Source organism: Sceloporus occidentalis, unplaced genomic scaffold (genome assembly GCF_023333645.1).
Source record: "Sceloporus occidentalis isolate IW3139 unplaced genomic scaffold, rSceOcc1.0.p SCAF_100, whole genome shotgun sequence".
Taxonomy (NCBI): domain Eukaryota; kingdom Metazoa; phylum Chordata; class Lepidosauria; order Squamata; family Phrynosomatidae; genus Sceloporus; species Sceloporus occidentalis.
In genome coordinates, this window is record NW_028317080.1 from 1,118,963 (window position 1) to 1,132,722 (window position 13,760).

The 13,760-nt window shown below is 40.2% G+C and overlaps 1 protein-coding gene across 2 annotated transcripts in view; it reads right to left on the bottom strand.

The window, feature by feature from the left end:
* Positions 1 to 1,238: 1,238 nt before the first annotated feature.
* Positions 1,239 to 13,760, bottom strand: part of LOC149284034 (protein transport protein Sec23A) — a 34,135-nt gene continuing 21,613 nt past the window's right edge. For both annotated transcript variants that reach the window (XM_089497184.1, XM_089497183.1), the window contains exons 12-19: positions 10,323 to 10,429; positions 8,268 to 8,421; positions 7,495 to 7,572; positions 4,133 to 4,294; positions 2,622 to 2,708; positions 2,294 to 2,449; positions 1,552 to 1,617; positions 1,239 to 1,328 (exon numbers count right to left, since the gene is read on the bottom strand). In XM_089497184.1, the coding sequence (XP_089353310.1) occupies positions 1,239 to 1,328; positions 1,552 to 1,617; positions 2,294 to 2,449; positions 2,622 to 2,708; positions 4,133 to 4,294; positions 7,495 to 7,572; positions 8,268 to 8,421; positions 10,323 to 10,429 (900 nt within the window). The remainder of the gene's footprint in view (positions 1,329 to 1,551; positions 1,618 to 2,293; positions 2,450 to 2,621; positions 2,709 to 4,132; positions 4,295 to 7,494; positions 7,573 to 8,267; positions 8,422 to 10,322; positions 10,430 to 13,760) is intronic.

A 13,760-nucleotide genomic window follows, 5' to 3' on the forward strand; every position in this document is an offset into this window, starting at 1 on the left:
AGCGATTTCAAATCACAACTCCCCGGCAAACTCCCCGTTGAGTGTAAGGAGACTAGTGTGGTCTTCGGAAGAGCAGATACTGTTGTAGAAAGGAATGATGTGCTTTCTGGAGTTCCTCATAGGACATGAATTCCCGAGAGGGGTCAGCATTCTTACGCATAAACATTTGACAAAGTATGTGGTAGGGATAGAAAAAAACCCACAATTTTAAAGCCATATTTTTGATAATCACAACAAAAAGCACACCGACTGCAGAATATGGGCAATAAGAGGATATTTTATTCAAAATATAATAGAATGTGTTAAGCAAGCAATGGCGAAACATGATGCTCACACGATCCATCAGCTTTGGTTTCAAATATCGCTTTTCCTCGTTATGCTTCATTTTTGTGATAATGGACTTTTCAGCTTCAGCAGAAAAATACAATTTTGCAGCGAGGATATATGTCTTATTCTAAACAGGCAGCACATTCTGGGCTAAATAGTCTTTCTGGACTAAAAGGACACAGTCAAAGCCTTTTACTGCACACAAGGCGCAAGCCAGAGTAAAAGGAGAAAGAATCTGCAATCGGAGGTAAAAAGGTAAAGAAATACAAAAAGAATCACAAAAAATGCATGCAAAAAAAAAATACAAAACAAACCATGTTGAATACTGACTAGAATTTTAGGGTATTTATGTGTAGATAACGAAATGTGAAGAACGCACGTGGACACAAGAAAAACTCCCAAAGAAAAGACAACGCATCATGGGATGACATGATGAAAGGGCATCACGTGGCTAAACATGTTTTTAACGTGTGGAATATTAAAGGTCAGGCAGCTCCAACTAGAAGCCAGCTTCGCTCAAAGTAATATTTGTGGCCCTTTAGTTTGAAATAAGCAAATTGAACTTGAACATTCTGTAAATATTCTTAAAATTTGAGTTCTTGCTCATAACAGTCTATTTGGGACTTAAGAGACTTGGGATACGTAGTCTACTTGTCACAGTTTGCAGTGCATACACACGGGCTATAAACTAAAATGTGTAGTTTTGTTCTTTTTGCTCAAAACACTTAAAAATCCTTATTGTGATAAATTTGCTCTAATATCGATAGCGCGAGACCGTAATTTCTGCTGCGTCCGAAGCCGTTATCCAGTCCTATGCCCTCAAAATGGGGCCAAAAAACAACCTGAAGGAGACAGGAGAGGCAGCAGCTTGCTGGATAAAGTGTCGTGCCCAGGTCACATGGTGTAAGCGATTAAGCAGCGCTGGAAACCGCTAATTTCTTTAGATGATCCATAAAAACTTGAAGGCTGACATCATCTGTAAGAATGGGAGCTCCAGACTCCTGCGTGAAAAAGGCTCAGTGTTATCAAACTATAGTATCCACCCCGCAGTGCCTATAGAAATATATAGACTCCATAGCATCATCGACCTGTCATTACGCTGGGAAGCAGTTTGCTGCAGAATCATCTTTTGTTTATAACCAATTTTGATCTTTTTTATGCATTATTTTAGGAGTATATTCTCTGTTTTCATGTATTGGTGAATGCATGCAGAATAAAACTGACCTGTCCCCATCCATACATGTTGTTATGGGTCTGGGATGGATTCACTTTAGAAAGCAGAAAACGAGCCTGAAAAACAAAACACGCAGAGGAGCAAGTAAGAAACATTGCTACGAATAACCCGGCACATTTTCGGCGTGTATAGGGGACACTGCCTGGCTATACTTGTAGCTTTAACCTCTTAAGGACCAGGATTCCTCTTCAGGATCACGGATGAGAAGAAGAGGGGTCATCAAGTGGCTGTCATAATGATCACATCACTCCTATAGGTCAGGAGTGATCTGATCATCATCAGCCCACTCCTGATTGGCAGTTTGAACAGGGATGGTATTGCCAGGGGCTCTGTCTTTCGGTTGCTGGCCTGGATTCCTTGGCAAACAGCAGCAGTGCCCACATGCAGCATTTTTTCCCCATGACGTCCCAGGTACATCACTGGTCCTCTAGGGTAATTTTCTCATGACGTACCTGGTACATCTTCCGTGCGAATGGGTTAAATGGGTTAATCCTGTTTATTTCTTCAATTGATTTGCCACTAGTGAAAAAAGAAAATTTGACGTGGGGGGGGGGCTAAGAAATATGACCATATAGCACGATTGAATCCTCAGAATTTATGCTTCATATCGGTGCTTTTCAATAGTATTGCCTGAATGTGCGCAGATTCTTTGCTTTATTGTAATATATCCTCTATGCCACATCTCTCCTTTCATATGTCCAACTTTCATATGTCCCTTTTCTGTGCACCCACCTGACTGCCTCCGTGCTCGGTGTCTACGTAGCGAGGCATTGGGAAGCGCGACTGGAGAATCTCCTGCCCGTCATCCAGAGGGGCCTGCAATAGGTGACGGAAATTGTCGTATTCTGGCATGTCTTGATAGCCGGCCTTTCTCCACTGGGCAATAGTCTGCATATAAGAACAAACAGCATGAGAATACGGCGAGGAAAGATGGAAAGCGCTATCTGATATAAAGCCAGTAGAATGACTGGGAAATTGAGTACAAGCATTGAGGGGCCCAAACCAATGCAATGTAGAAGTATTTTAGATGCGTTGCTTTGCTGTTGCTTTCTGTACTCACCTCGCCATGATAAATAAGAATCTGGAAAAATGTGTCCATCAAGAGGATCCTATCAGGGAGAATACTGCTGCTGTCTAGCAACACAGGCTGAAACACAAGGATTTATATATGTTCAGTGCATGTGCAAGCATTGCTTGTGTTCCAGATCATAGCTCACCAGTCACTGTGAGAATCCAAATTGTATGATTTTGGTTCTGTTCGTTCTATGCTCGTTTTTCAGTCTTAAAAAGGCCCCCTCGGAAATCATGGGAACTGGTAAGGATTGACCAAACCCATCTTCTACAAGCCAAGGAAGGGGCAAGGAAATGTATAGCGGGAATTTGAATCCCTTAATGCATTTGCAAGAAAAAAAAAATTCTAAAAAAATTCTAAAAAAAATATTAGAATTAGACATTTACTCCCCCCCCCAACATAATATGCATCAGTGTCATGTATGAAAAGCTGCAGATAATCAAACATTAAAACAAGCCGGGCTGTAGAGACCGTGGCGATCTCCTCGTATCTCTGGATTAGATATTATCTTTTATGTATATAGCGCCAGCTATTTGCGCAGCACTTCGGGCAATACATATATTCACGACTAAGCCGAACAGATACATTAGGTAAAGATTCGTACGAAGCACTTTAAATGAATATGCGGTTATCAGGAAGACAAAATATACTTTGTGGCGGTTTGAATGATCAGATCCAATGACTTCCCATTTGCCCACTGCAAACACAACAATGGCACTTAGTAATGCCCCTGACGGCCCCTGCTGAGCCAGAGGTTAATCATTCAAGCAATTAACGTTACAGAAGAGCACGGTCCGGTTCATTAGGCAGAGCATTAGTGGGTTTTAATATAAGCAAAATGTTAGTCACTGTCGTAAAGTAAATATTTAACAACGTCTCTGCGGAATACTCTGGATTTTTGCATCACGCGGTTTACCTAAAGGGAACCGTATCGCAAATAAGCCTCCTACCCTAGAAAACGTGATTGTTGATGAATATAAGCGCAGAATTCAAATGCTTATGTTTACAAAAAGGACATGCGATGGATCCCTTATATGTTCTGTGAGCGCCCTGCCACGCGATAATCCGTATTACAAGATTTGTACTAGATGTCGCCACCGAATCTATCATAAAAACTTTAGTTTTGGGTTTAGACCATGGAACGCCGGAGCAGTAGCTCACAGGATAACATGAATGCAAATGTGTTTAAATAAGCAAAAAAATAGAGCACCAGTGTTGCAAAGTTCAGTTTTATGAACAATGACAACATTATTATGTTTTTCATAACATACTATTTACCAAAATACCAAAGTCACAACTGATGCTATCAATCACTGCTGTCGACATACCATTAATATAACCATCGGTCACAATGTCAACGGCAGGGCTGACCTCCACTTGGAGGTGTAGAAGTATGTAGGATTTTCATTTACAGAATTTTTTCTTATATTTAGACACGGCAATAAAGGTTCTTCTTAAACATTATGTACATTTGTTCAGATTTCCCCCATTCTTCATACCTCTGGTGGTCCGCTAAAGGAGTAGGAATACAGAATAGGCTGCATCATTATCAAGGACTGGGTGAGATCTTGACGCATGAAGTGATGTCTGTAATAGGAACTTTCATCCGGACTGTTATTAAAAACTTGAAGGAACGGGGATCTCCTCAAATGGAACATAAACTGTAAAACACAACATTGCAATCAAGGTGAGGCATCTGACTGGCCCCAAATGTCTTCTACAACATGACAAAGACCCCAAACATACAGCCAAAGCCATTAAGGACAATCTTAAGCGTAAAAGAAGAACAAGGAGTCCTGGAAGTGCTGGTATGACCCCAACAGAACCCTGATCTCAACGTCATCGAGTCTGTCACGGATTACAAGAACAGAGAGGAGCGACTGAGGTGCCTAAATCCACAGAAGGACCGTGGTCAGTTCTCCACGATGTTTGGAACAACCTACCTGTCACGTGTGTGAGAGAACCTTGAAGAACTGATGCTGTTTTGAAGGCAAAGTATGGTCACACCAAATATTGATTTGATTTAGATTTTTCTTCTGTTCATTCACTTTGCATTTTGTTAAATGAAAAAATAAACTATTAACGTGTGTGTGTGTGTGTGTGTGTATATATATATATATATATATATATATATATATATATATATATATATATATATACTTATGTGTTTTAGAATTTTGAAAAATGAAGCATATGGCTGTAAACGAACAACATACCATTTAAATGTCATATTTTAAACATGTTATCACACTACGAAGGTGTTTTTTGCTGAGTATCTCTCTCCAGTGTCTCGGAAGGGCCATACAACAGTCCCGAGATGCCATAATCCTGGCACGGTTCATAGGTGTCTTTAATTTGTAACACAGAGAACAAGGCTGATGGATAAAAGAGTTATTGTGCTGGGTTAGCTAGCATTACCAGGCCAGGTCACATGGAGAGGCCAAAAATACAACAGTCACAAAGTGTGAACAATAGCACTAACAGAAAACTGAGGCTTAACAAAAGGTTATTTAATAAAAGATTATTTAGAATTCATGTCTATAAAGCGGATCTTCTCCTTGTTCAAATGTTACATTTTATCATCAAGCATCCAAAAAACCCCAAAAACATATTTCCACTTTAATCATGTGTATGTGCCATGGGAGCGGCCATCTTATCTTGTTCTCAGATTTTTAGACATTATTCCCCTAGGCTGTCCTTTCCCATTTTTGCCAAGTTATTCCTCTCCTTTGGTTGAAGTGAGCTTCATAAGGGTGCAGGGAGGCAACCTTTGTAAGGGTGAGAACATACGGGAGATCCACACAGAAAACAGGTTTGTTACCCTTGCCATTTTTTGGCCACTTAGGGTGATTCATAGGGTTGCCAATAATTGTGGCACACATATATTTAACATTTTTCTTTTTTGGGGGGAAAAAAACTATGTTATGCGTGCACTTCCACGAGTGCATTTTTTTTTTTTAAAGAAAATGTAAACAATAAAGACCATTTCTCACAGCCTTTTTTGCTCATATTTACCAATGGTGCCAATATTAGTGGAGGGTGCTGTATAAACCACTACTGTGCAGTTTTGTATATTTATGTTTTTTGGTACACAGTCCCTTGGGTGTTTTTATTCCGAGTACGGACACACTTGCGTCTTGCTTGATTAAGTTTACCTCTTTCATGTCTCCATGCTCCGTTGTGTGACACTGTGGTGATTTTATTATTCCTTACAGGCAACTCGCTGCCCGCGGCTGTCCCCATGCGTGCGCTGGCGTCATGGCTACCATGGCAACAGTATGTACAGATCTGCTAAGATTTGTGTCAATCTTTGCGCTGCTTTGACAGCGTTTTACTGCTATGTGCCTATTTGTGTATTAAATGCATTTTGTTACCTCAGCTTGCGTTTTCTGGGGGGTAATTTAAAGGTAGCGCTGTTGCTGGTGTTTACGGCTGTGGGTTCACGTTGAGAAACGTTTGTGGGACTTGCTTATCTCCTCAGAAGCGCTGTGGTTTTCTTCTTGCTGGTGTTTACTGGATATTTTGCACGACTTTGGAGCAGTGGGGCTGTTTACCTAAGAGCTGCACAGGGCGATATTGTTTTTGGTGCTATTAGTACATACCCTACCTTTATTTGGATTGCCAATCTCCAGGTTGTCTTAATAAACTAATCCTCCCATACTCTGCCTTGTTTTAATGCGCCTGTATGTGTTTCTTGGCTCCACTCATTTTAGTTACGATGGCCCATGCATCTAACTTGATAAAGACCTCATTGTGAGGTCGAAACGTTGTTGCTGTCTTCCTATAATAAATCTGCCTGAGCTGGAACCCTTGAGTGCCTGGAGCCTTTATTTATTTTGGCCCATGTATCTAAGGCATAAATATATTGGGGATTCCATCACACTACATGGCTATATATCGCGAAACCCACCACTACGTCAAAGTACCCCAATTACATGGCTATAGTGCTTACCAAGCAGCTGAATCAGTGGGGCTGCACCTTCACCTCAGGGTTAAGCACCCTACTTGCCACACAGGTGCCTCATTAATGCTGTCCAGAGAAGGCTTTACATTGACTAAAAGTCTCTTTTGGGTTAAAATGCAGCTGCTTGGTAAGCAATACGGCCATGAAAAATTAGGAATTGCCAAACTTGGGGGACTTTGACATAGTGGCCAGGTAAGCAATATATGGCCATCTAGTGTGACGGAATTCCCAATCTTTTTGCCTTAGATAGGTATGTGCTGATTTCTTGCTCTGTTTAGGGGGCACCAATACTGATAGGAGCAGGCAGGGTTCAAGCCCGCACCCTGCCGCCACGGTAAAATCCACTAGAAGCATTGCACTTGCATGCTCCAAACGTTTGCGTCCTCGCGCTGCATCGCATGCACATGCGCAGCACACCCATTGGGACTGCTCGTCAGCAGACTGTCAGCACCTGCCCCATGAGCTAGCAGTTTAGGAAAAGGCTACGTATAGTCTGAACAATAACCAAGTGGGATTTTCTACAAAATGATATCCTCTTATGTCATTAAAACGGGTATTTTTGCAGTTTGTTGAAAGACATTTCTGTTGCATAGCTTGATTCAAAAACCACTAATCCTTTGGAGCCATTCCATAAAATTCATGCATTTATTTTGTTTGCTTGATTTCTCTGGATGTGTGGAAATTCCAATAATCTGAGGCAGTGATGCAACCCTTGCCTTTTCTCATGATAATAATGAATATTTTACAATATGATCAGGGGAAGTGAAAGAGACATCACTCATTTACATTAATTTATTAAATGCCTACAACTGGTTTTTTTCAGCCCAAGAAGTTTTCATTCCCCCCCCCCGCCCCCTCCTAATCATCTCCGGTCTCAGTTGGATATTACCAACTTACTTGCGGGTAGAGAGAAAAAGTCTCCGAAAACCGGAAAGAGTTGGGGTCATCCTTGTGATATTCTCCAAACTTCTGACACTAGAATGAAAGCAAAATGCATCGTTATGACATGGTGCCTTTATCCATGATCATCTGTATATCCGTATCAATATATACACACACATATATATATATATATATAAAAAACATAGTAAAACTAATAAAACCATGTATGCCCAGCGCTGAGTCTGTCTCTGATTCCTCACCTTATCCTTCGAAAGCTAACAGAATAAAAGGGGAAGAATATGTTAACCGAAGTAAATACGTTTAAAGGAGGAATAATCAAACAAAGATCAGGAAGTTATGGTCACCGAGGGGTTTAGTTACTAAAAGTAAAGTTTGTATTGGAGCTGAACTTTCCACTCCCTGACTTCACTTTATATTATGAAAGGTCAGCTCCAGCGAGCTTCTGATCTAAGCATAGCATGGATGACCCTGTATAAAAGAATATTTAAATCAGGAAGTCTCCTCACTAAAGTATGGATTACGCAGGGGTGGCCATTTATAATAAAGCATAATATATATATATATATATATATATATATATATATATATAATAAAGCATAATATTCAGGCTAATGGAACCACAGCTGTCTTGTCAACTGCCACTTTAGTGAATAACCCTCCAAGTGCTACGTATGTATAATAATATTGTTTCTCGCATTTGTGAACATATGGCATTTGTTTACTGGCAATAAACGCACAATATTCCTCAAATGGTGTTCTCAACTCACCAGTCGAATGAGCTGCCTGTCCAGCCACCTTAGGACATCAGGACCTTCTTCGGTTTCCGCCCTGTACACCGCCAGCCTGGCCATGAGTATTGCCGCGGCTTCTTGATCAAAAGACGCTGCGATGTTTTGGATCTGTGTCTGAGCATCGGCCCAGCTGGGGGGGGGGGGGCAGACAGTCAAAAGATTGTCAGGAAAACCTTTTATTATTTTATTATTTATTTTTATTGTGTTTGCAAAAAAAAACAAAAAAAAAACACTCTCTCACAGAGATGTGGTTTGGACTCACTTAACCAGTCACTATAAAGAAGACCTGATCTGACCCTGCATAATGGATAATTCAATGGTTCCGGGGATTAGGGGAATCTCACCGATTTATCTCTGCATTATCCATGGCCAGTCAGGCTTTTCCTTTAGAAGAAATTTCACGACGTTGGGCCTTTATGAAGCGTAGCGGATTAAAAGAGCTGAAACCAGAATTGTCTTGCAAACCCTCTTTTCCTTTTGTAGTGAATACATCTGTTTCTATTTGTTTCTCATCGATACTGGTTGATCCCACCAAAAAGTGCCCCCTTAAATTTGAGGGCTAATCTATAAAACAACAAGCAGCAAAATAGTTTTCAACTGTAATTGCCCTGGAGGCATTTAATATCTGTAGCCAGAGCCTGACTATGGTATCTGGTTTCCCGCTGCCTGCTGTTGTGGGGACGGTACTTGAATTTCGCCCCAAAATGGCAGCGTATCCATAGCAACAGCCACTTACACGACATTTTGCTTCCATAACAATTTTTTCCTGCCTGATTTCCTTTTCCGCCGCCCTTATCCCAAGCAAAATAATTGGATTTTGTTTGGAGCAGACGTGCTTAAAACGATTCTCTCAGGATACAGACAACTGATACTGATAAACATTATACTGTAAAAAAATATTTAAAAACATTTTAGAAGTATCATTTCCTTCCTAGTGAAAATGATGACTTTGCCCAAAGATTCTTAATGTACAGAAAAATTGGCGTTGTCTTATTATCCACTAATGTGGTCAACACGAGAATGTCCCATAACATGCGCTAATGTAAAAGTTTAGTTTGCTTCTTCAGAAAGTCTTCTGATTTGTTTGATTCTATCTGTTCTGTCTAGAATTACGTCATTTAAGACACAGCTTTCATATATTCTATATCAGTTAGTGGGGGATTGACGGTGGTCACCTTGGTTGTATCCATGGTGGCCCTCAGCCGGGAAGAGAGTTGGATTTCTAGTATATACAGACTGGTTATTTCAACCATCATCTAACCAGCCAAAATCAGATTTTCTCCCCCGCTGTTCCTGCGGTGAGAGATGTCTGTTTCCACAACACCTCGGTAGAGGGGACCTAGTTAAGACTAGCCGAAAATGGCGTCCCTTCATGCAATAGCAGTGACTTAATGTCATTAAACGTACTCATAATTCATAATAATTCTTGGGACATGGTAAATAGAATTTTGGCTTCTTCAACAAAGCCAACGTTATTTCTAAAGTCTAATGGCACATTAACCATGGGCCACAAGCACCAGTGTGCCACCAGTGTTACTTTTTTGCCATCTTGGTAGGGATTATTCCATTCTAGCAGTGCCAAGTAAACACGTATCCTTCTAACAAATGATGTCTGCTATGGAACTTTCGGGAAACTAATGGAGACACATTTCCAACTTGTACGAGTTGGCCGTGTTCTTTTCCCCCCCAGTTACTAATTAGAGAAAGTGCTAATTACCACAGAGAGATTACTCATTACGTGGCCAGGCTGGGCATGCCGTGACCTGTTCTACGTAAATTCAACTCGCAGCAGGCGACACTGAAATAAAAACAGTAGAGCCTCATTACTGCAGTAAAGCGGCAAAGAAATACAGAATCTCTCTGCAAATAACAATCATTTGGCTCACCGATGTCATGCTTCCTATCCACCATGTATCACAATAACCCTCTTCATATTCATAACTAAGCCCATTGGTTGTGGTTAGCCATCCACCACCCAGCAGAAGTTGCCATGAAGTCACCACCCATACAACAAGATAGTGAGATTCTTACTTTCTTGCAACGGTGGTTACACGGATCCGTCTCTGTCCGCTGGAGTGTTGGTACTGTGTCACAAACTGGATTGCACCACGTCCTCCTTGTGGAATGGGAGCATTGTGCTAAACAATTAAGAAGCGAAAAAATCAGCATTAATGACAGCAGCTGTAGAAAGAAATATGTACACATTTTATTCACAGAGGATTTCCACCTGACTATATTAACGAGCGCAGATGTAATTATTTGTGTAACGTATGAAAACATATACAGTTTAAGTCCGTCAAGTACAGTAATGGTTATCTGCAGTATCTACACCATGGACGACAAAAAATCCCATTGAGAAAATAAAAATGTGAGCTTTGTGAATAAAAAGCATTTGTTTCAGAAAACTTTTGTATCAACATTATTGATACAATTGATACATTCATTGCTCTCTGACAATGAAGGAGACACTTGCTTTTATTCCATACTTAATCACAGTTGATGCATAACGCTATTATAGTTAATGTTAAAGAAAACATAAGCAAGCAATGCATGTGCAGGTTATCAATGACTGTCTTATTTTCTTTAACATGCTATTGCATAAAATTGAGAGAGAACAACCACCCTGGGGGGAATTTGGGAATGATGGGAGAGTACATATAGGGAAATCATTTGGTAAGGCAAGGATTAAGAAGGATAAAAAGCAATGCTTTGAGGAGGGAGACAATTCTTGTGTAAGAGGACCTGGAAGTAGTCAAATGGGAGATAACGGTGGAGAAAATAATGTATGTGGGCATCTTTGTGGAAATCCATGCTAGTTTTGACTTGAATACTGTAACAGGACCTGGTATTGTTATTAGATTGGGCTATGTTTGTGACCACCTTGTACCGTAGCCCCGTTGGCAAATGTGTCTCCTGCCCCCACATCCCCTCCCTGTGCCTACATGCCCTTGTTCAGGTTTCCAATTGCAAATTGTAGGCACCATTCCAGTTGGTCACCACTTCCACCTCCACCCAATTGGAAGCACCTGGTTGGACCCTGTTTTTCCCCCAATAAAGCGTGTGTTGCGTCATCACTGTTGGTGTGGTTCTTTGGGACATTTACTTGGTACTTTATTAAGGTAGCGACGATAAGCATCGCTATACAGCGTGAAACCCCAGGTTTAGATACTACAGGCGTAAGATTCTCTTTTGCGACGGCATTTTCTCTGTCCCAGAAGAGCAGTTTGTATCATCATCAGCGTTCTAACCATGGTTAGTATGATATAGTTAGGAGCGACAGCAGGCAGGTTAATTACATTGAAACAGGGCAGGGCCAAAGTACACAAAATCTTACTTATTTTTTTTTTTCTTGATTTACATGGTTTCCACCACAATCCAAAACAAACTACGGAAGGACTCCTTTCTGTAGGGTTCATGTATCTTACCATACATTTTAATAGCTTATTCTATAATTTATTAAACGTAGGTTTCTTTACACCATTTTCTGACCCCATTCCTAAAATTCCAAGCATTCATTGCCCCGCAGTGGTCACTAGTTGTAAATTGCCACTACATCAACTACGGACAACATGCATTACAAGTCTTCAGTTTAAATATTAAAGAGGCAGGTATGCGAGTTTGTTTCCCTTCAGATAACACAATCAGTGGTTCTCTTAGAAACATTTGTTGACTTTGCCAGTGGCTGCTTCATGTCTTCTGACAACCGGCATCATGATGACATGAAGGCTTACACAGGCATTGGCAAACCCATTATTATTTATAGTTCAGGTTACATAAAATAGTAAAGAACGTAAGGTAATTTCATTGTTAGGACCATATTTTAAAATGCTGAAAAAAATAATTCTGACGGTAGAATGGAGAACTTAGAGGAACATCTGCAGATAATGAGGGAACAGTTAGCAAAACCATTCAGGAGGAAAGCAATATTTTAAGAGCTGCGACGTTTGTAAACGCAGTGATACGGGGTTCCACACCAACAATGAATAATTTCCTTAAGTAAATCCATCGAGACGTCTCGAAATGAAAAGAAATCTCGTTTTCTATAGTCTTAAAAAATAATGCACATGTGAAATAAACATTTCTTGCACGGCCATTTTTTTTCAATATATATGATGAGACAGAACCTTTAAAAGGTAACAATATCGTCAATTATTAGCGAATCTTCAATTTTTTTAAGCAATCGGCTTTTTGAGTGACTATATTAAATATGGGGATTTGTTTGACATTCGTATTTCAGTAAATCGAACTCGATTATTTAAATCTCTTTTTTTTTTTTTTTTTTCTTTCTATATATATTTTCCAATTTTACCTCCAATTAGTCAACAGTTTAGTGAGACGTTCGGTCCGGGGTTTCATCAGCCTCTCAACTAATTAACGGAGCTTTCATTAAATAGACGGACATCAAATCTAATCGCGATAATAAAACATCAGGCGTGATTACGGTCACTGTTGTCACAGCACATGTTTATTCTCGGTATGCAGCGGGGAGGAAATTGGCTGTAAAGTTTACAGCCACAGAAGTACACGATAGGAATAATTTGAGATTGTGTCTCTAGGGTTTACACACTTGTGTGCATCAGTCAGCTAGCAGACACTGGATAAAACAGGATGCTGCATGTCATATGATTACTGATCCATAGACGTCCGCTATACAACTGTCCATCTGGGCACAGGCTGTCTCAGTATCCAAACGACGACGACGGAATCCCTACAGCTGCTCGCTACAGAAGTACAGATTCTTCGCTGATCTTCTTTGGCTTACAAACCAACTGGTGTTCTTTGTGAGTAAGCTCCTCTTCTAGCCATGTTATAAAGTCTGCGCTTCATCCTGCCTTTCTAGCTCTCTGTCTCGTGTATAGCGTTGGAAGATACCGTATCCCACCGTGTGCCTTTAGCAGTGGAAGAGAAGCAAAGCACGCCACTTTGTTCCCCTGCCACCTAAACCTTTTAGATGTCTAGTTTGCAGCACGTTTCATTTATTCAAAAAAAATGTTTAAATGCGCGGAAAAGGGAGCTCTTGCCATAATGACGATTTTTTTGGAGATGGAGTTAAAAAACGGATAAGATGGTGAATGTACCGAGTAAGAAATTACAAGTAAAATAATAATAATTATAATAGATGGTGTGATTTTTCTTAGTTTATTTTTCTGCATAGGTATGTTTATCGTAACTATTGGCTTATAAAGAGCTCTTTTGATACACTTGCTGTCAACCAACGTTGTTCTTATAGGACAATTCTGCATTGCCTTAAGTCTGACCGTAGTGTTTTAGACTACATTTTGTTAAGGATCAATAGCATTCTCCGTGGCGAAGGAGAGAATAAAAAGATAGGCGATATTTATCATATATTACTTGGACTGCCCTTGTAAAACCTTGAAGAGGAACTGTCACGTTCACAGCTTTTAGTATAACCAAATGCATTAAATTAAATAGAGACTATTTCACTTTATGGAGGCTGAAACATTTATA